The 22,301-nt window shown below is 39.6% G+C and overlaps 1 protein-coding gene across 2 annotated transcripts in view; it reads left to right on the top strand.

The window, feature by feature from the left end:
* The window catches only part of LOC140927774 (ficolin-1-like), a 44,797-nt gene that overhangs the window by 20,243 nt on the left and 2,253 nt on the right, over positions 1–22,301 (top strand). Inside the window, exons 2-3 of one of the 2 annotated variants that reach the window (XM_073377457.1) lie at positions 8,509–8,617; positions 11,704–12,087. In XM_073377457.1, coding sequence (XP_073233558.1) covers positions 8,509–8,617; positions 11,704–12,087 — 493 coding nt within the window. The remainder of the gene's footprint in view (positions 1–8,508; positions 8,618–11,703; positions 12,088–22,301) is intronic. The other variant, XM_073377456.1, reaches the window with a different exon arrangement.

Genomic DNA, 22,301 nt, shown 5'->3' with positions numbered 1-22,301 from the left:
TTCTTACCATAAGACAGCCGGTTTTTTTCAAAACACCCTATAGACAGCCTGTTTAAGTTAGGTTTGGAAACAGGTTTCCATTTAAATACCTTTTAAATAAGGATAGTTTGTGAAAATACAATAAAAACAGCTAGTTTTAATCCTGTTTGGAGAGATTTCAAGATGTTCGTCATTTCAAATCACAATTTAAATTGAACTGCCTCTTAAACCTTCTTCAAACATGTTTTAACTATGCTATTTATGAGCTGTTTAAGGTCGTAGACGAGGAAGTATATTCAAAATAGTCTTTAAACATCCTAATTAAAACCTGATTTTGAACTTTACTTGTAAAAACTACTTTTTAAATCTTTGATTTTAGGTTCTTCTTTCCAAAATGCAGTTTAAATACGGTATTTAAAAAGATTTTAGCAACTCGCCAGTACTCTCTTTCCGAAAATATAGTTTAAATACTGTATTTAAAATGTAGTTTTGATAGCAAATATATTTCAAATACAAGGAAAACCGGGGAAAATGTTATAAATATTATTCAAATAGATGTCAAATACAATTCAAACTTTTAACGCTATTTTGGTTTTAGTCGTGAAATATAATAAAAATACCTCAAATTGTGGTAAAAATAGTTCTTAAATAGTTTAAATAGCTTTAAACTACTTCACAAACAGTTTTAAAATACACTTGATTTGGTGCGGGTGGGTAGGTGATTTGCACTGATAAAAATAACGTCTAGCGCAGTTCAAAACCGTTCGGCTTCCTGAATTGTTTTCCTGGAATTCTATACATTCTGCTGGCCTAAATCGTTAAAATATGTTATGAAGTCAAAATATTTATCAAGTTGAGCGTTTGCATTTCCTTATAAAAGAGAGTAGCGCGAAAGCTTGGATCTATAGATTTTCTTAAGTTAAATTACCTTTGTATCGTGGAAACAATACCCTAACACTTGAGTCTTGAATCAAAGGACGCAACATGCGTCGGCTCCCTTTGTGAGCGCGCAAATAGTCATGGGACCCGCGATTTTGCGGCGGAAAAGGATCTACAGGCGCCGTTCCGTAATGGATGGAAAAAAGGAAACCCGCATGTTGAATTCGACCCCGTTAGCAATATGTTTTTTTTTCATCCACCTGCTACTGCCATGGAAACAGACACTTGAATTGCTTCGTTCTCGATTAACATGAATCCATCACAGGTGGTTTTGAAAGTGGGATTATCTTTTCTCTTGACATCTTTTGGGTTTCTTTGTACGCTTAGTTTTGATTTGTTTTGTTTATTATAATTTGTTTGTTTGTTTTTTTGCATTGTACGAAAACCAACTCGGTATTGGCTCAAAATGAGTTTTGCAACAAAGGGCAACAAACAGGAAAGGTAACACTTGTGTGTTGGGCTTCTGTCTATAAAACGCATTGTCTCCGTGGTATCGAGGCAAGCACGATTCACTGTAATATTTTCAGTATTTTTACTCTTTGCTCCCGAATCATTACTTTATTACTTTATAGCGAGGCTCCCGCGCGCGCGAAGCGCGCGTAGGACAAGGCCCATACTCATGGAATATGGTCAACCTCTTTTCGTTTGGTTGTCATGTGAATGACCAAGCGTACGCGTCTACAGATTGTACGGGTGGGGTAGGGGAGGCTATCAAAAGGAAGGGAGGGGTGTCTCAGGCGTGTCTTGGCAAGTCCACATATTTTATATAGGTCATTCACAATATGGTCAATTTACAGCTGTCAAAACAGGATAACCACTGACCAGTATCCCAGGACCATATCGCGAGCTCATGTGTCAACGTATCGAGGTGACGTGATTTATTAGGAAGCGGTCCGATGACCAGTTAATTGTTTTACTAGATCGCGAACAATGTTCAATCTCAAACTTTCTGGCTAGCGCATAGCACAGGAAAACTGATAATGCACACACAATGGACATCAATTTTGTGATCAATTGACAGCTGTCAAAACCGAGTACCCGCTGACCAAAATCACGTATCGCGGGCTCAGGTGTCGACCCATCGAAGTCACGTTTCTTTTTTTTTTAAGTTATCCGCTGACAAGTCACTAGTTTTAAGTGATCGCAGGCTCAAGTTAATTTTTTTTTTTAATTCGTATGAAATATGTTGTGTCAGTTATCGGCCCCTAGTTGTGTTTATGTGCCGCACAATTAAAATTTTGATTTCAAACTGACCTCGGACGCGAAAATTCAGCCAGCTGTTACCGGCAGGGAAGACAGTTGTTTTTGACTTTTCTCACCCTGGTCACGCGTTGGTCACGCTCTACGTCCAATTTTTATCCTCTGATTGGTCAAAATTTAACAGGTAAGTTCATGCGGAAAACTTATGCAGTATCTTGAATCTTGTTTACTTTGACAGCTGAGCTGACATACATTTGTGTCAACTTTTGATGTTTTTAACTGTCTTTTTCCACTGGATGTACAAAATGAAATGATTATTATGTTGGAACACATCTCTGTCAATGTTCATTCAAACTCTCGCCATAGCTTGCACTACAAAAGTCAGAACCGGATGGACGTATAGGTGATTTTGTAAATTTTTTTTAACGGTTTAGCTAAAAGCCCACGCGTACTTCCACCGTCCTTAATATTGAATGAGTGCAATTTGTATTGCAAAATTGTGAAATACTGCTTTCTGTCCAAGGTCTGTATGATAAAAACAGTACCTCATAGTACTGTTTCACCTTAAATGTGATGTATAAATGGCATAATAGGTTGGTTTACACGCACCCAGATATGTTGGCAAGATTTTGCAACGTAAACTTGTCGAACGCAAAAAATGCGGCCTGATTTTTTTTCTAGGCCTAATTAATCTACGGTGATCAAGAGCCATTATGACTCTTAAGTGGCTGTCCACCTAAGAGCGGTCCGGCGAGTTTGGGATCGCCAGTAAACCTTCCCTTTATTTTTTGTGGGCGAAAAGGACTTAATGAGGAAATATTAAAATCGAGCTAATTTTTTTCAAAATCTTTTTCTGTGCTTCGCTACAGCACAAAACTTCTTTCCTGTCTGAGAGCGCTTTTTCAACTTTATTCAATGGCCAAAATTCAGTAATTTTAAAAGCCGCGCTTCTTCGTAACGGATAAATATCGCGAAATTCTACATAGTACAATGGATTTAGCTGCATTTGACTTGTCCTATGACGGAATCGTGGATAACTTGACGCAAAATAAAATAAAATTAATAAGATCAAAGACGAGCCCCCCTGCGGTTTTTTTGCTCCCTTGACAAATTCTTCCAAAGTAAAAGCTAAAATCTCCAAAGCGGTACAAAAATGACAGGCAAAATGCACTTCACAGCAAAGATCTTACCTTATTCTGTTAGAAAATAAAGTCAAAGGTGCGGGTATCATTCTGCGTCGGACGCGAACAAGCGTTTTTGAGAGCTGCTTTTGTCAATATTTACCTAAAATTGCACTTTTGGCGCCTACACTTAAACTCATATGATAATTAAGGCTGATAGTTTTCCCACGGGGCAGAATCTTGGTATGCTTCGTCAAAATAACGCACATTTGTTGTTTTATAAGCCATCTTAGGCCTGTAAACCGGCATAAAATGTCATAAAATACATGTAGGAATTCTTCATCTACTCGACGTATATTATGCAAATTTAAAGCTCCTTTACAGCGGGTTGTAGATTTCAGCAATTTTCAAAATCGTAAAGAATACAATTCACTTCGCTCAAACGAAGCCCTTTTTGAGTTTGGAGTCTCAGCAACTAAAAGGCTCTTTAATAAAGACTGAATTCAGCTCAATTTCCTGTTGGGTTTTCTTCATGGTCATATATATGCTAATTAGGATTGTTGTCACGCAATGAAAGCGGATTTGGAGGAAGTGAGTTGGTGCCTCTGAGTCGATGTAACAGGTGAGCGTTATTACGGCTCATTCAAGGTGATGTCACTTAACGAAAGAAATATTACAGAGAGCGAACTTACTTTCCAGCGGGCTGGGTATTTTGGTAAAACTGCCCAACAAGGTGAAAAAATGTTTGGATGTCCGATACATCGTGCGACCCTAGGGAAGGACCTGGGTAATCCAACTGGCCGCACAGAATGCCGATTATCCAGACCATAAGGGAAAACAGACTTGTGCCGGTGAAAAGTTACAGAGTGTCGGGGTCAGACGGTAAAAATTGCCGCCAACCGAGAAACTTCCAAAATCTCCTGATGGTGTCTGCAAATTCGAGGCTACCGGATGGGAGGCTGCAGAAGTTAAGGGGAGGCGGGACAAGGTTTAGCGAGAAAGTCAAGTCTTACCTCACCGCACGATTTGATGTTGATACACAAAGAGGCAGGAAACCAGACCTTTCTGAGGTCGCAAGGGACATGAGAACGACCAGAAACACAGGTACTTCAAGAACGTTCCAGAGACGAATGGCTTACAAAGAGACAAGTTCAATCATTCTTTTCCAGACTGTCTGCAATCAGCAGGAAAATAAGGGCTGACCAAAGTCGAGAACGTTGAAATTTGTGACTATTGAGATTTGCTCTCAGTGCTCTTGCAAGAAGAAATTGCGTTTCTTATTGATGAACGTAGAGATGCAAGGAGGTCGAAGATATTTTCAACAAGATGGGCGTAATACAACCCATCAGGTACGATGGTCATGATATCTGCGAGCAGACCAACCAAGAAGTAATCTCAAAATTCAATGTGAAAACATCTGCGAATATTTTGAACTGTCGTTCAAATCTTAAGATACAAATACTGCTCTAATAAATACAATCACAGACATGGTGAAAGAATGCAGTTACTGCTGCACCACCCCGTAAATGGCCAGGGACTGGCAAATTGCCACATTGCATTGGGGTGGGCCGAGTTGCCTAGAAAATTCCTATTGTTTCTAGGTCGAGTTCGTGAAAGTGTTTTCTCAGGATTTTCGCATACAGTTTGAAAGTTTAAATTTCAAGGTATGTTGTATGCTTGTATAAGACGATAAATCTCAAGTAACTCATAACTTGACATCAACCCTTGGAAGTACTGTATGTGACCTGCTTTTTCGTTCAGTACTTTATTTACAATACTAGTTAAAGAGCAGGCCCCAGTTGTTCACTAAGTTGGGTAGGGCTATCCATCGGATGAATCTCTATTCAATTGATAAGTATTAGGGAAACCAATTGCTCTATCCAGTGAATAGTGGTTTACACGGTGGATAGCGCTATCCACCTATTGAGCAACTGGGCCCCAGTAGGATAAAAGTTGTCCGCAGGACATTTTTTTTTTTCTTTAATAGATTGAGTTAAGATCATTATTGTGACACTTTACTTTTTGGCAATAAGAAATAAATAACGTAAAAGAGTCACCAAATGCATATTAGCGGCACCCAACGACCGTTTTCTCCGAAATATCTGTTCGGAGAAACAAAATTGCCTCGAATTTTCTATAGCTTGAGGAAGACTAAAAATTTATTAGATGACCGTGCCATGCATGTACAATTTTCGAAGCTAATCTAATAAATTCCCTACAATTTTCTGAAGTTTAATTTTTCCTATTTCAAACCCCAGGTTAAGCTATTTTTCGTAGAGAAAGGAAACCTAAAATTACCGGCACCGAAAATGCGATACAGAAAGGAATCAGAAAAATCCTAACTTTCGTAAAACTTTAAATTGCAGCTAAAATTTTCGGGAAAAAAGACTCACGGTTACCCTAGTATGACCCAACAGATAAAAACTTTTTTAGCGCCACTTGGAATACATTTCCAGAGATCTAAAAGTACTCTGGATAGCCTAAAAAGTGTTCTCAATGCATTTAGGAGGAAACCGTCGTTGGGTGCCCCTGGCATATAATAGGAGCTAGGGATTTTTTCTGGTAATGAATCAATTTAATTACAAGCAATGTGGCACTTTACGTACGCGTAGTATTTACTGTTCAGTTTTATCTATATCTTTGATTGTAACCATTAATTTTGGCAGTTGCCTGATGATTGCCAAGCAAGAGGCATGAGACTGTGGGTAGCAACAAATGTTCAAGATTTAATCTAGTTTCATCAGTCTACTTCTATTCTGTTCAAGGTTAACTATTGATCAGGACACCACTCTGGCACTTCGTTGTATGTATAATATATATTATCCTTCCAGCCCTGTAAAATTCTTTTTTAATCACGGTGTCCTTGTCCTCCCCCCACCCCCTATTAATAAGGTAATGGTTTAACCTTTATTTGTTTATGCAAAGAAAGGGATCGATACTGGAGGTATATTGCGTGACAAAAATGCAAATTAGCATATGTCTGATGGCGTGTGGGACAAACGTTCAATATTACCCGCACTCGGAAAAATATTACAACAGACATACCCTTCGCCAAACTTAAAGTGATTCTTAATAATTTCTCAAGAACTACACGAGAAAAGTCACCCGAGGTGAGAGAATCCGACATATTCATGATAAATGAGGGATAAACAGGGATGTGGGAATTCAACAATGATTCAAATCATGTCAAATGCTCGAAACGGAAAAAGAAATGGAATATGAGATAAATTTCTATTTTAAAAAGGGTATCCGGTTGCTGAGTTTCCAAGCTGAAGATTGATTACTTTTGAGAAGAAGTTAATAACCGTACAAAGTTTGAGATTTTAACATAGCTGAAATGGACAACCTGGCTGTAAACAAGCACGATTTGCATATCCGACGGGTTGATCAAGAATGTCAGTTTATGGCATTTTTTTCGGCTTTCATTTATGCAAACTTAAAAAGACTAAAGAAAAGAAAACACATGTTCGTTATTTTGAGGATACACAACAACATTCTCAGCTGCTGAGAAAATATCTACTAAATTAAAGTCGTGGTGTGTGAGCCGTTAAGCGGGCAAATCTATGCAAATAATGTCGAAAAGAGGCTCTTAAAAACGTTTGATCGCGTCGAACCCAGAACGATACCCGCACCTTTGACTTTATTTTCTGACAGAATAAGGTAAGGTCTTTGCTGTGAAGTGCATTTTGCCTGTCATTTTTGTACCGCTTTGGAGATTTTAGCTTTTACTTTGGAAGAATTTGTCAAGGGAGCAAAAAAAACTGCAAAGAGGCTCGTCTTTGATCTTATTAATTTTATTTTATTTCGCGTCAAATTATCCAAGATTCCGTCATAGGACAAGTCAAATGCAGCTAAATCCATTGTACTATGTAGAATTTCGCGATATTTATCCGTTACGAAGAAGCGCGGCTTTTAAAATCACCGAATTTCGGCGATCTAATAAGGTTGAAAAAGGGCTCTCGGACAGGAAAGAAGTTTTGTGCTGTAGCGAAGCACAGAAAAGGATTTTGAAAAAAATTAGTTCGATTTTAATCATTCCTCATTAAGTCCTTTTCACCCACAAAAAATAAAGGGAAGGTTTACTGGCGATCCCAAACTCGCCGGACCGCTCTTAGGTGGACAGCCACTTAAATGTGATCTAAGATGATTACCAGTTTTTGGGTGTACATATCAACTCGGTGTAAGATTTGGTTCACTCTTGGGCTGTTTGCAAATTATTTTTCTCTAAAATCAATTAGCCTTTCCCTCAGGGGAGAAATGAATGTGTGACGAACGAACAAAGGACGTCTGCGTGGAGGCTAACCGAATTGTGGAATACAAGTTTATTGTTTGATTTAAATTATAAATTTATTAATGGGAGCCTCGCTTTTAGCCCTGGCTAAATCTATATATTATATAATACCAATAACTCTTTATTGTCCAGCCTTTTTTAGTCACGCTTATGTAACTTGGTCCGATTTGGTTTTTGAAATAAGTTGAAAGGCGAATAGGTGACTTGGCCATACTATATTAGCTATTAAAAAACTACTGAAACCATGCTGTAAGATAAGGAAAACAAAAAGAAAAATTGTAAACAGAGTTGCAGAAATATGCTTCCCGCGAGGAAAGATACTCAAACAGCCTATTGAAGAATATCTCATTGTCAAGCCTTCCTAGCTTAGCTGATTGGACCCCCATAGATTTCATGTCTTGAACACTTCTGGATTCTTTCAAATTCTTTTCCTGAAGATGCGCAGGCTTTCATCATTTCTTCACGTTTGCAACTAGTCCAACTTAAGAAATGCTGGTCTAGAAAATAAAGGAGATGCATTGTTGCTGCGATATTCTCTTAGCTTTTGCATTATTTTGATTCAGAATTTCTCTCTTATCAGCATCAAAACAACTTTCCCCGGATGAAAACCTCAGGGGAAATTATTGCTCTTGACGTCATAATTTTTAAGCTCATCCGCCACGCGATTCATGTAAGAGCAACATGTATTGACGACTTCATCACCCCCACCCCCTGAACAGAGCAAAAGCAACCTTGCACAAAAATAGCCACGCCCACATGCTTTTTTTGATACTACTGCGCGTAAACTGCGCGTACGAGGTGAGATGCAGAAGCACGATGGACTCCCACTCGGAAATTCCAGTACAAACCACCTCAAGTAAAATATAAAGTAAATAAATATTTTTAAAAAGTCAGTAAATATGAGTAAAACAAATCTGGCGAAGGCGTCAGTTGGAAAATATTTATTAAGTTGGTGATGATACTTTTACACTTTTTCAGGGCTGTCTTATGAGTGGATGCCTTAATGGAGGCTCTTGTTCTTTTGATGAAAAAGACGGTTTTGCCTGCTCTTGCAAACCGCCATGGAGTGGAAAAAAGTGCGAACGGGGTAAATCTAAATGGTTCTTATTGTCAAGAAGCCTTAATTAATATTTTCTTGTTTGAACTTTATTAATACCACACATGAAAAAATATTTTCATGTTGATCACGCAGGGAGCACTTGTGTTACGGCGTCTCCAAACTTGGTAACAAAATCACAAAAGTATGCAAAATCACGTAATTTCTAAGAAAAACTAATCACAAAACGAAGTGTTGTTGTGTTAAATATCGGCAACGTGTTTGTGGATGTTTAGAGAAGCATTCGGCGGGAAAACGGAGGAAAAAGTTAAGGACAGCTAGTCTACAACCTATTTCACCACAGAAATACGTCACTTTCTTCACACTTTCGTCGTCTTAAAACTATTCTTGCCACTAGATCGTTATTCCATCTGTTTGAATATGGCGTCCTGTTGCTCGCGCTTTGTACCAGCCACGAAATGCTGCTGTGTTGAAGCATGGTCTGGACCTCTCGATTTTTCTTACGTTGTGTTGCACAACAGCTTAAAACGAGGGTCTGGGGGGTCTTCGTTCCGTTGTTCCCTTCTAAAATTGCCCTATGTTCCCATGTTCCCACACGTTTTCCTATTTGTTCCCCTTTTAATTTAATAAATTTGCTTATCACTTATCACCTCCATCGATTCCCTCCCGCAAAAAAAACAAAAAAAGAAAAGAAAAAAGACACCAAAAACAAAACTCATGAAATAAGAGAATAGATTGTATGTGACGTTCAATTTGTGTGACACATCATCTATATATTAATTTATTAATTTATTATTTTCCCACACACAATGAATTACAAGCAGAATAAAATCGATAATAAATAAGTTAATTAACATTAAATTTAAAATTTGTTCATTACTTGCGAGGAGTGACTGTGGCGGGGAAACCTCCGAGAAGCCGAGCTTATGAGGAATAGAGATTCCCCCCCACGGGCAATTTAAACACTAAGGCGGCATTTTAAGAACTAGGGAAAAAAATCGTTTATTTACGTATATATGTGTGTTTAGAGGAAAATATAGATATAACTTGTGTTAAGGTATTTAGGTTGCATTCTGTCTAACCCTTAAAAATGGTTTGATCACACGCTTGAATATACTAAAAGACGGGGCATTTTTGATGTCGTTCGGTAGTGAATAATAATAATAATAATAATAATAATAATAATAATAGTAATAATAATGATAATAATAATAATAATAACGGTTTAATATCAGTACATCCATGGTATGGCTCTTCGCCTGATATAAGATTAAAATAAGGAATTTAAAAGGAAAAAAAATACATAAATCTGAATTATGAATTTGTAAAAAAAAGCTAGGCAGTAAAAAGTAAAAATAATTAATACAATATATACATTATTTAAAGCTATGCAAGAAATTATTGCGCCCTTTTCCGGCAGCGCTTCCTTAAAATACATAATGTTTGCTTAGTGAAGGATTTAAAATTATCACAGCATTTAACATTGGATGGCAGAGAATTGAAGAGAGCTGCCGCGCTATACTGAAAAGTGTCCGAGGCATAAGGAATAACTCGATTTATGGTACTTGATGACCGTAAATTTCTAGCACGTCTTACTTGCTCAAGCTGAAGGTTTCTGGGCCAATCATGAGAGGATATAGCTTCGTACGCGGCCTTTAGAACGTGCCATTTTCTACGTTCTTTCATGTCTTTCGGTGGCTCTGCTGGAGGCCGTGACGTCACCAACAATGGTCTTCATCTTAGCCGCCATCTTGTATTTTACCAAGAATTAGAAATCAGGTTAAAACCGCAAGAAATAGTACTTTTTTGTGCTTTACATGAAAAATAACACATAAATAAGCACTTGGCATGATTTTACCCTCAAGATTTACTTTTATGATTGAAAGAACTTAAAAAAAAACATGTATTTTCACTCAGAAAACTGCTTGACCACCTACTACTTGTGACGTCATATCTCGTAACTATAGCAACTGACCATCACTGAACTCGTCTCAAAATGTGCGGGAGGGATGAACGAACAGCCACTGAATACGTCAGGCGCTGATGTTTTATCCTCTAGGAAAAAACTCAAAAAACCTCACGGGGGACCGGGGGGGGGGGGGCATCCATCATCCCCTTGTACGTCGGGGGTTAAAATTATGTGCGTCATGTCCTTATTTGGGTATGATATCATGTAGTTTATACAATCAGACCAATTTTATGAAACGCAACTCACACAAATTCGCCAGGGGCGTAGCTACGTCGCTTTTCGACTTATGTGGTAGGCCTGGCCTACTTTCATTTCCACATATCCTGAAAATTGCACGCGTGACTAGTACGTACTGACCTAAGCAACACTTATCTCACCTCAACAACGCATAATTTGTTACAAGTGGTAGAGTGTTAAAACCAAAAATTTGTAGGCCTGGTTATAAAGGTGTATGGGCTGGCTGCACCCCTGTTCACCATAAAAACTCTTTATTTTAACCTTCAATACATTACAACAATATAAAAATCAATCAACTCCTTCGTTCTCCTCTTTAGAAGTGGGATAAAAAGTGGTTCCCAACGTCTTTGCCTTTTTGTGTGTAATTGCTCCACAATCGTGACACCAAAGAAAGCCCTCTTTGATGTAAATTCTCTCCTCAGGGTTCTGCTGATCACATATAGGACAAATCTTGTAGTAATATCGTGCTAGGATCATTTAGGACATTTCATGATCAATGCCCCGTGCACATTAGAGTTCGCACAAAGTTCATAGGGATTTTCAATGTGAAAGGTAGTGGACGTTTCAGGGCTATTACTTTTTGTTTCCTTACTGTCGTTTTCAATGTCGTTGTTGCTCTCTTGGGTGTCTTACGTGACTGTGACCGAACACAGCCGATGGAAAGGGGGGGAGGGTTGAAGGGGGAGGGGCGGATGGACACTCTAAAAATGACTTGATGTCTTGGTACTACTGCACACCGTATTAGCGATCTACTACAATGCGTTTGTTTATAAGAGATGTTTTATTTAAATATAGTTGGTAGTAAATATATGTGGCTGCTAAGATCACGGCTATCATATTGCGTTAAAGTGATAAAGCTTGGAAACGCTACGACGGTCATTCATTTAGTTAATTCAATCGTGCTTTACAGATGTTTGCAGAAATTGTGATGAGGTCTATGAAGCCGGTTTTCGAACCAGTGGTGTCTACACTATCGACCCTGATAATGCTGGAGCCTTTGATGTGTACTGTGACCAAAAAACAGCCGGTGGGGGATGGACTGTGTTCCAAAAGAGAGTGGACGGCTCGGTAGATTTCTATCTCGGCTGGGACGACTACAAACGAGGCTTTGGAAATCTGAATGGTGAATTTTGGCTCGGGCTAGACAAGATTCATCGCCTGACAAAAGGACGCAGCAAGCTTCGGGTTGATCTGGAAGACTTCAACAACCAAACAGCTTACGCTGAATACGACTCATTTGCTGTTGGTGATGAACAGAGCAAGTACAAGCTGGAAAGTCTTGGACAATATGCTGGTAAGACACAACACCACAGTTAAAAAATTAAAGAAATAATAATGAAGTTCCACGCCATCGTAAGATCAGTGCAACAATTTACAGTTTATATTTTACATTCCAATTTTAAGGAGGCCTAGCTTCAGCTACATGCTCAATAATTTCTGAATTTTCATAATAACCACCAGCATTTCCCGAATAATGTTCCAACAAGAGAGAATAATCGGTCAGAGAGGCAATCTTAGCCCGGTGGCCGAGATATGTGATTTTCACTAAAGTTATATTTAGAGGCTGGATTAAACGCACATTTAAATCAATTTTTTGAAACGTCACCACCAAGTCCACCACGATTAACGCCTCGTCCAAAATAATTCGTTTTCGTTTGAAAATGTGTTTATTTCGCTGTGTTAAGGCCTGCCTTCCACACTTATACGCTGAGCGTTTTCAGCCAAAACGCATGATTTGAGAACGCTTTTGAAAGTAACGCATCGCGTGGATGGTCGAAAACGCATCAAAATGAAAACGATGACGTCATATGTACCACGTGGGTCGTAAAATATCGCATGGGCGTGTATTTGTAGCATACGCGTAGGGTTCAAATTACGTCACAACGTGCAATTCTACCGTTTAGTGAACGTTTTAGTTTGGACAGTCAAAAACACATCAAAACGGTAGCTTTGGACTCGAATCGATTGATGTGTTTTCGCTGACAACAAAAACGCATTAGTGTGGACAGGGCCTTATTGCGACACACCAAGAGAGCATAATAACCTCCCTATCCGACAACACTGAATAAAAGTTTGTGGACCTCTCCAGAAACCAACTTCCGATAAATTTGAAGCGTTTAATTGGTGTAAAAATAATTTAGTGAAATTGGCATATTCCAAGGGCGAGAATGGGTGTTTCTGTAATGAAATCAGTACATTAACAGTAAATTATGTAGGTGTAATTAGTCATCATTATGTACGCCACTAATCAGATATTCTAAGCCTTGGCTGAATGGAATAAACACAAGATCATACACAGATCAGTCTGATTTATATCTCCGAAACTGGTGCCGAGACCCGGGATTGAAGCAGGGACCTTCAGAAACTGGTGCCGAGACCCGGGACACGAATCGTCCACTTTCATTAACAAAACTTATCAAGGAAACTAACAGCACAGACAAAAGTAGTATACTATGTTGAAAATTAACGTCGTTGGTGCCTTCCCTTGCCTTCCGTATGCCTTCCCTTTATTAATATGCATATGGTCTAGTCAATGACGTCACCCATTGTTATAACCTGGGGAAAAAGTGCCTTCCTCCATACTAATTAAGTGCCTTCCTCCATATATAATGAAGTGGATAGGTTTACTAATGAGCGTTTCTCTACTACAATAGGAACAATAGGCTTGCCTAGACTTGCCCGGTAAGTAACTTAATTAAAAGGAAAATAAGAGCGATCACCTAGCAACGCGAGAAACAGCTTCCTATATCTTATTTAGCGCTAAAACTCGGATATATATAAACAAGACATACACAAAGGGGAGCTGAAAATGCTTTCTTTCAAGTTTGTCTGACTATTACAGAACTGTTGTCTCCGTTTTATCTCGAGGAAATGAAAAACTATTGAAGTCTTGTCATTTTCACGCGTCGTTAGTTAGGTAATTATGCGAGTTCACAAGCCCAAAGTTGAATACAAATTAGCTCTACAGGAAAAACCTCAAGGGAGCAACCTTGACGTATTATTATAAAACAAATAACTTAACAAGGATCAATTAAAACACGCGACTCATAATTGCTAGCAATAAAACCAGACAAGAGAGATACCGTTTTAAAAAACTTTATTGAAAACCAGTGACAAAAAGAGTCAAATACACAGCGATTTGGAAGGAATGGAAATTAATTAATCTTCATCTTCGCCCATGGAATACTTGTACGGTTTGAATTTCTTATGCCGACGTTTCTTCAGCTGTTTGCCATGAGATTTATGATCATCCAAATAATTTAGAAATTGAATCCGACGCCTCTTGCGCTTCGGGCCTTGTTGTGATGGGGTTTCTACTGTGGGAGGAGGGGTCAGGAAAGCAGGATTTAAGGGTGGTGGAGGGGTGAGGCTTTCTTTGTCAGATTTTTGAGCGATAGCCGCTTGTGTTAATTCAGGTGTTACATTAAAGGGGTTGAGGGGAGTCGAGAATGCTGTCGTTGCTGTCGAAGAATCTTGTGTCCTTGATGATAAGTCTGGAACAGTGCTGATTATTTCTTCCGGTCGTGTTCTTGTATTTAATTGTTCTTTAAAAGCCAGGTATCTGTTTTGCAACTGAAGGTATCGTTTAGCTTTTTCATCGTCCCGAAGATCGTTTCGAGAAAGCACGTCATCCATGTTGCCTTGTATTTCTTGTATAGCTGGAAGAAGCGGGACAGGCGAAAGAGTTTGCTGCTTCAGATATTTTAGAAGCTCTTGAGGAATATTTTCTTGAAACCCTGCTTGGTTAAAGCCTTCTTCACTGGGCAGGACGTTTGTTCGCAACCGACAATTATCTTGGGTAGTAGTTTTCAGATCAATCAGAAGATAACCAAAAGGTCTTTTTACAGCCTCTTCGTACAGATTTAAAAAGAAGTCAGTCTGCCCGGGATACATTTGATTCGTTAGAGTCAAGATTTGCAATTTGTCTCGTGGATTCTTGAATAACACCAGATAATGGCTGTTTAGGCTTATGCTGCGGCTACCTTTCCCCTGATGAAATAGATTCTGCACGATATAAATCACGCTTAGATTGCGATGATGAGAACCACGAGTAAAGAGGTTCACAATTCGCTTGTCTTTACTGGCGTCGATCATCTGATCATCAAACACGATCAAATTCCGTTTGTTCACATCAAAATAGGAATCCTGCTCTAAAGCCGTAGGAATTCTCTTGACGAATTCAATGTTTGGCATGGCGACTAACATTTGTGTATACGCAGGCTGCCATTGTGAATAACACCAAACGATCCTCTCCGGGGGAGGGTAAATGGTCTCTGAAGCTTGTTGCAATAGAGATCGAACCCAGGCCGTTTTTCCTGAGCCGGTCATTCCGGCAATCATGGAGGTAAAAGGATGCTCGAAGCAAAACCGCTGACAATTCTGTGAAAACGGAACTGTTTGAAATGGTGTGAGACCAACATTGTGGTGTTTAGACATCACGTGCCTTTGCATGCTATCCTTTCTACTAAATGATTTTTCGCAGACAGAACAGAACCAACTCATGTCAACTCCTCAGGAGCAGAATGTAGACTGAGAAAGAGGTAGAATGTTGCGCATTGATATAGTTTTGAAGGCTATAAAATTCAATAGTTTTCCTCCACCACCACCACCACCGCCACCACATTTCTATTGTTTTCCCTCCAACACCACCACCACCACATTTCTATTGTTTTCCCTACACCACCACCACCACCACATTTCTATTGTTTTCCCTCCACCACCACCACCACATTTCTATTGTTTTCCCTCCACCACCACCACCACCACATTTCTATTGTTTTCCCTCCACCACCACCACCACCACATTTCTATTGTTTTCCCTCCACCACCACCACATTTCTATTGTTTTCTTTCCACCACCACCACCACATTTCCATTGTTTTACTCCACGACAGTCAATAAAAGACTGCAAACTACTATCATAAGTTCAGTTCGTCGCAATGTCTCAAGTTGTCAAGAACAATCGTGGTTTTCTTCAATTCTTAGCTGTTTCTCCAGCTCATCAGCGACAGCTTCTTTTACGGACAGCCAGTCCACAACAACTACATGCATTAGTCCAAGTCTTATACAATATACTTAAGGAATACATTCTTATCCCCGAAGAAAATAAGCGGAACGTGTTGCCATATAAGAATGCTCTAATAAACCTAGCAGAAACAAATGTCCCTTACAAAACAAAGAAGCGAATCCTTGTACAAGAGGGTGATGGTTTTATTCAAGACCTATTCGTACCTGCTGTTACAAGTCTAGGATTTTTGATGCTATAAAAGAAGAAACGAAACTATAAGTTACTCATTTGAAGCTACGGTCTGTCACGGTACTCATCAAAATGAAGAGAAAGATAGATTTGGTTGAAGAAGAACACGAGAGTGAACATGAAGAAAGCGAAAGTTCTGATGATGAAAGCGAGGATGAAGAACCAAGAATAAAAGATGTTTTGAGTCATCTTTCCCGAGCAGTGTCGGAAAAGCGTGCTTCTGAATTGCTGCATAGTATGGCCGCGTCCAAAGATATTCTTTTCTGGACCCCCAGTGGACAATTACTTCGAAATAAACGCACTATTCCCGTCACAAACATCGCTGAGCTAGTTGAGTATGTGTTACTCCCTCATAACAATGAGGTTACCAAGCCTCGTGCGCTGAATACGTTTCTAGATGGACTTGCAGAGTTAGGAATCGATAAAGGTTTAATCAAGAGCAAAAAGTTGTTAAGTGATTTAATAGAAAAGGAAAAAGGCTACCGAAATGTAGAAAATACTTCCGATAATGAGAGTAATAATGAGGAGAGTTCATCGGATATTGAAAATCAGGAGGAGGAGGAGGAGGAGGAGGAGGAGGAGGAGGAGGAGGAAGTGGCTTCTGAGAATGGCGTTGAAGCGGAAGACACCCAAGAGAGCGACAACGACACTGAAAACGACAGTCAGGAAATAGAAAGTAGTAGCCCTGAAACGTCCACCACCTTTCACTCTAAAAGTCGCTGTGAATATTGCGAAAACTCTAATGTGTACTCCACATTGATCATGAAATGTCCTAAATGCTTTTGGCACGATAACTACAAGATTTGTTCTATATGCGATCACCAGATCCCCGAGGAGAGAAAATACATCAAAGAGGGCTTTCTTCGGTGTCACGATTGTGGATTAATTACACACAAAAACGCCAAGACGTTGGAAACCAATTTTTATTCACCTTCTAAAGAGGAGAACGAAGAGGAGGTCTAATTTCCATTCCTTCCAAATCGCTGTGTATTTGACTCTTTTTGTCACTGGTTTTCAATAAAGTTTTTTAAAACGGTATCTCTCTTGTCTGGTTTTATTGCTAGCAATTATGAGTCGCGTGTTTTAATTGATCCTTGTTAAGTTATTTGTTTTATAATAATACGTCAAGGTTGCTCCCTTGAGGTTTTTCCTGTAGAGCTAATTTGTATTCAACTTTGGGCTTGTGAACTCGCATAATTACCTAACTAACGACGCGTGAAAATGACAAGACTTCAATAGTTTTTCATTTCCTCGAGATAAAACGGAGACAACAGTTCTGTAATAGTCAGACAAACTTGAAATAAAGCATTTTCAGCTCCCCTTTGTGTATGTCTTGTTTATATATATCCGAGTTTTAGCGCTAAATAAGATATAGGAAGCTGTTTCTCGCGTTGCTAGGTGATCGCTCTTATTTTCCTTTTAATTAAGTTACTTACCGGGCAAGTCTAGGCAAGCCTATTGTTCCTATTGTAGTAGAGAAACGCTCATTAGTAAACCTATCCACTTCATTATATATGGAGGAAGGCACTTAATTAGTATGGAGGAAGGCACTTTTTCCCCAGGTTATAACAATGGGTGACGTCATTGACTAGACCATATGCATATTAATAAAGGGAAGGCATACGGAAGGCAAGGGAAGGCACCAACGAGGTTAATTTTCAACATAGTATACTACTGACAAAATCTCCAAAAGATCAGTATTAAGCTTATCCTCAAAGCTATACGACCCCTTGAGATTTGTGGAACCAGTGACAGTAAAAGCGAAAATAATGATGCAGGAACTAATGGAAACACAACCTAACATGGGACAAAGAACTTCCGGATGACTTTAAGGAGAACTGGGTCAGATGGCTGAATGATCTACAAAATCTGACCCCACTGGAAATATCCAGACAATACTTCAATAATGTTGACAGTGAAGTTCAACTAGCGGTGTTTTGTGACAGCAGCCAACTAGCACACGGAGCGGTGGCCTATCTGAGAGGAACCACCCCCAAAAGTGGGACATTCGTAATGTCCAAAAGCAAAGTAGCACCCATAAAACCACAAACAATGCCACGATTGGAACTACTTGCAGCAGTGCTCGGAGCAGAATTATCTAAATACCTGTCAAATACCATACTTCCAAAGTTCCATACATCTCAAATTATATTGTGGAGTGACTCACAAATTGTGTTATCATGGATATCTTCATCAAAGCATCTACGACAACAGTTTATCCAACATCGAGTACAACTGATTAGAGACATGACCTCACAGAGTACGTGGAAGTACTGCCCGACCACATCCAATCCTGCAGACCTCATTACCAGGGGAATGGACGCTAAAGCTTTCATATCTAAACAGCAGTATTGGAACCAAGGGCCCTCATGGCTTATGAAGCCAACACAGGGATGGCCATCAGTCACCGAAACCAAGTTACAAGACAGCACAGAAAATTACACAGAGAGTCAATCAATAAGCGTTAATCTCGCAAGCCCACAAAAGAGCACAAATTTACTGAACGCTATCGATATCACCAAATACAGAACCTTGAACAAGACACTACAAGTTACCGCGCTCGTCATCCATTTCACCGCAAAACTGAGAGAGAAAACAAAGTCTAATACAGTTACTGCCATACACATGAAACACACTCGCATCGTTCTACTCCAATCTGTACAACAATTCTACTATGGAGACATCCTATCGCAAATCAAAGACAAAGCTAAAGGCAAATGGCCAGCAATAATACACCAGCTTGGCCTCTATTTAGATGTTGATGGCTTGATACGATGTCGCGGAAGACTACAATACGCACAACTACCACACAACACCAAGTTTCCAATATTGATACCTAAGGAGAGTCACTTGTCAACCCTTATTATTGTTAGAGCAACTCACTGCATGGTTTTGCACGGCGGCGTACGTGAAACTTTAACGGAACTCAGACAGTCGTACTAGATACCGAAAGGCAGACAGCTGGTCAAAACGGAAATAAGGAAGTGTGTGACCTGTAGAAAAGTAGAAGGACCACCATTTCGCTCAGTTCACTCTCCTCCATTACCAGATATATAAGTCACAGGATCCCAACCCTTTCAAGTAACGGGAATTGACTATGCCGAACCATTATACGTACGTAACGCTAACAAAGAAGTCTCAAAAGTCTACATCTGCCTATTCACCTGCACAGCAATACGAGCAGTCTACCTTGAATTAGTAGAGGATCAAACAGCCAGCGCATTTTTGAGAGCCTTCAAAAGATTTGCAAGTAGAAGAGGAATTCCAGAATGCATAATTTCAGATAACGCGAAAAGATTCAAAGCAGGTTCACAAGATCTACAAGCCCTCAAAACACAAGTGATAGAAGCAGCCGAGTCTCAAAGGTTCTTCGCTAACTATGGCATCAAATGGAAATTTATAACAGAAAGAGCGCCCTGGTGGGGAGGCTTCTATGAGCGACTAATAGGACTAGTCAAAAGAAGGCTAAAAAAAGTGATTACAAACACGTCACTGAATGCTATAGAATTACAAACTATACTTACAGAAATCGAAGCTACACTGAACAGTCGCCCACTTACTTATCCATATACAGACATCAATGACGGTCCACCTCTTACCCCATCCCATTTCCTCTGCGGACACAGACTTCTAACACTACCAGATACAGAAGAAGACGCCAACTACATCCCTCAAGAGTCGACCAAAGATTTATCAAGACGAGCGAAATACCACCAGAGAATAATGCAAGCTTTCTGGAAACAATGGCAAAGGGAACACTTCACCGGTCTCAGGGAACAACATTCATCGCAGAAGAACAAAAACATATCGGGAGAGCGTTTGGCTCGAGTTACGGTTGTCCTGATACATGATGAAACACCGCGAAATCAGTGGAAACTCGGAGTCATCATTCAACTACATCAGGGGAAGGATGGATTGGTACACTCTGTCACTCTGAGAACAGCAAAGGGAAACCTAATCTCGAGACCTATCGAGAAGCTTTACCCTCTTGAAGTGTTAGCCGAGGAAGATAACCTGCAAGACTCTAAAGATAAATTTAAGAACCCTGAAGAAATAAGGCCCACAAGCGAAAAACGAACACAACGAGCTAGTGCTCTACGATCCGCACTAAAAATAAAGGAACTCCCCTAACTTAATGAACTTTGAATACTACTACCTTATACCTGTGTAAATCTCTATAATCAACATTTTATTGCTGGCCCGGGAAAGTGTAATGAAATCAGTACATTAACAGTAAATTATGTACGTGTAATTAGTCATCATTATGTACGTCACTAATCAGATTTTCTAAGCCGTGGCTGAATGGAATAAACGCAAGATCATACACAGATCAGTCTGATTGATATCTCCGAAAGTTTCCCTCTCTGTTCCATTCACTCTTGGTTTCTTTGGTATCTGAGTTTTAGCGCTAAATGAGATATAGGAAGCCGTTTCTCGCGTTGCTAGGTGATCGCTTCTCTTATTCCACCTATTTTCCTTTTAATAGACGGTCCGAAAACCGGGCTCAAGTTACTTAACGGGCAAGCCGAGGCAAGCGTATTGTGCCTATTGTAGTAGAGAGACGCTCATTAGTAAACCTATACCGAATTAGTATGCAGGAAGACACTGACTAGGCACTAATTAGTATGGAGGAACGTAATTTTCCCTACGTTAAAAACAATGGGTGACGTCATAGACTATCCCTAAAGCGACTATCCCTAAACTATCCTTAGCTATCCACCAAAGGGGCTTATCTCACAACATAGTAGACTACTCGTTTAGTTACTATTTGAGAGGTCCCAGTTATTCAAAATTTGAAAACTTAGAATTAATTTAGAAAACTGGCAACTGTTGTTCGGTATTCCTGTACCCGATCTTTAACTCAGACGTTTCTTGTTTTCACCGATCTACTATGTTTCAGCGATTGCATTGTTTTAACGCGATTCTTCGAGGGTGTTGTAAGAATAGTTTGTTCATAGTAGCTTGCTATAAGCACGCGTGATTATTCCAACTCGCTTTGTTTGACAGATATAGGCGAATTTCAGGGTCGTAACGAGTTATGATAAAAGGCAAAAATTGGGGTGGAATCAGGGATCACAGACCCGTTATCTGGGATCCTTAGTCGTGGGATCGAGATCAGTAGTGCTGTGAGGTGATCAGGGACAGTTTTCCGACAGAAAATGCTTTAATGGGAAGGACCTGCTCTCGTTTAAAAACTCAGTTGTATTTTTGGCGTAACAATTTGTTCCGGTACTTAAATGTACGCAATACGACTTTTTTAGTACGCCGCTGACTCTCGGCTGGGAGTTGCCTAGCTATTGACTCATTTTGTTTTGACTCATTTTTTGTAACTATACCTTACATTCACTGAAATATCGAATTGGTCTGGGTTTTTTGACTGCCAAATAAGGACTTAATAAGAAAAATTCATACAAGGGACATTACCTTTTGCCAGTGATTTCCTTCTACACCCCAGACAATGATTTTATACATGCTCTTTCGACAATGACAAAACCCTGTTATCACAGCAATTTTTATTGCACTTGTTACTGTAACTTGTATTTTTCTGCTGACCATGCTCAACAGACAATACATGGTCCCTTGCAAGCCTTTAGCAGCTCCCGATTCCAAGCCTCTGATCAACGCTAATATATATATCAAATGGCAACTGTCGGGAGAAGACGGAAAATAACGAAGCCTGTTCTTATTATGCTAGGGAGAAAGTGTGCGAAACTGATCTTGACCAAACTTACAAAGGCGAAGGAGTAGTCGATCCTGGCTCTTTAAAATAATGTAGTTTCTTAGCTCGTTGTTCGGCAGGCCATGCAGTGGCCTTTATCTTTGTCCGAAGAGGCTCAATCTGATCTCGTTTTGCTACATAAAACTTAGTCAAAATTCTCAAAAAGTCGTGCATTATGCAGGTACCTTTTTTGAATAGCTTTCCCAGCTTACACCATCCGCAGGCGGTGAGCTGGTAAACTGCTTACAATTATTTCATGGGGTAACTCAACCGAATATAATCGAAACTGATCTACATCAGTAAGAGGATTAAGGGAGATGGTGAGGTATACAACTAGAGGTCATGTGGCTGAAAAGAGTTGGTCAACTGGTGCTACCAAGGCGACGACTGAGAAAAAGCTAGCTAGTGCAAACCCCACTTATTCTGAGTCGAACAGCCAATATTACTGACATTTCTTTTTGTGTGAATAAAATTTGCTAAATGGAATTGATCTCGTTTTAAAAGGAACAAGGCAAAAAACAAAAAGCGCTTG

Source organism: Porites lutea, chromosome 2 (genome assembly GCF_958299795.1).
Source record: "Porites lutea chromosome 2, jaPorLute2.1, whole genome shotgun sequence".
Taxonomy (NCBI): domain Eukaryota; kingdom Metazoa; phylum Cnidaria; class Anthozoa; order Scleractinia; family Poritidae; genus Porites; species Porites lutea.
This window is presented reverse-complemented; position numbering and strand designations above follow the sequence as displayed.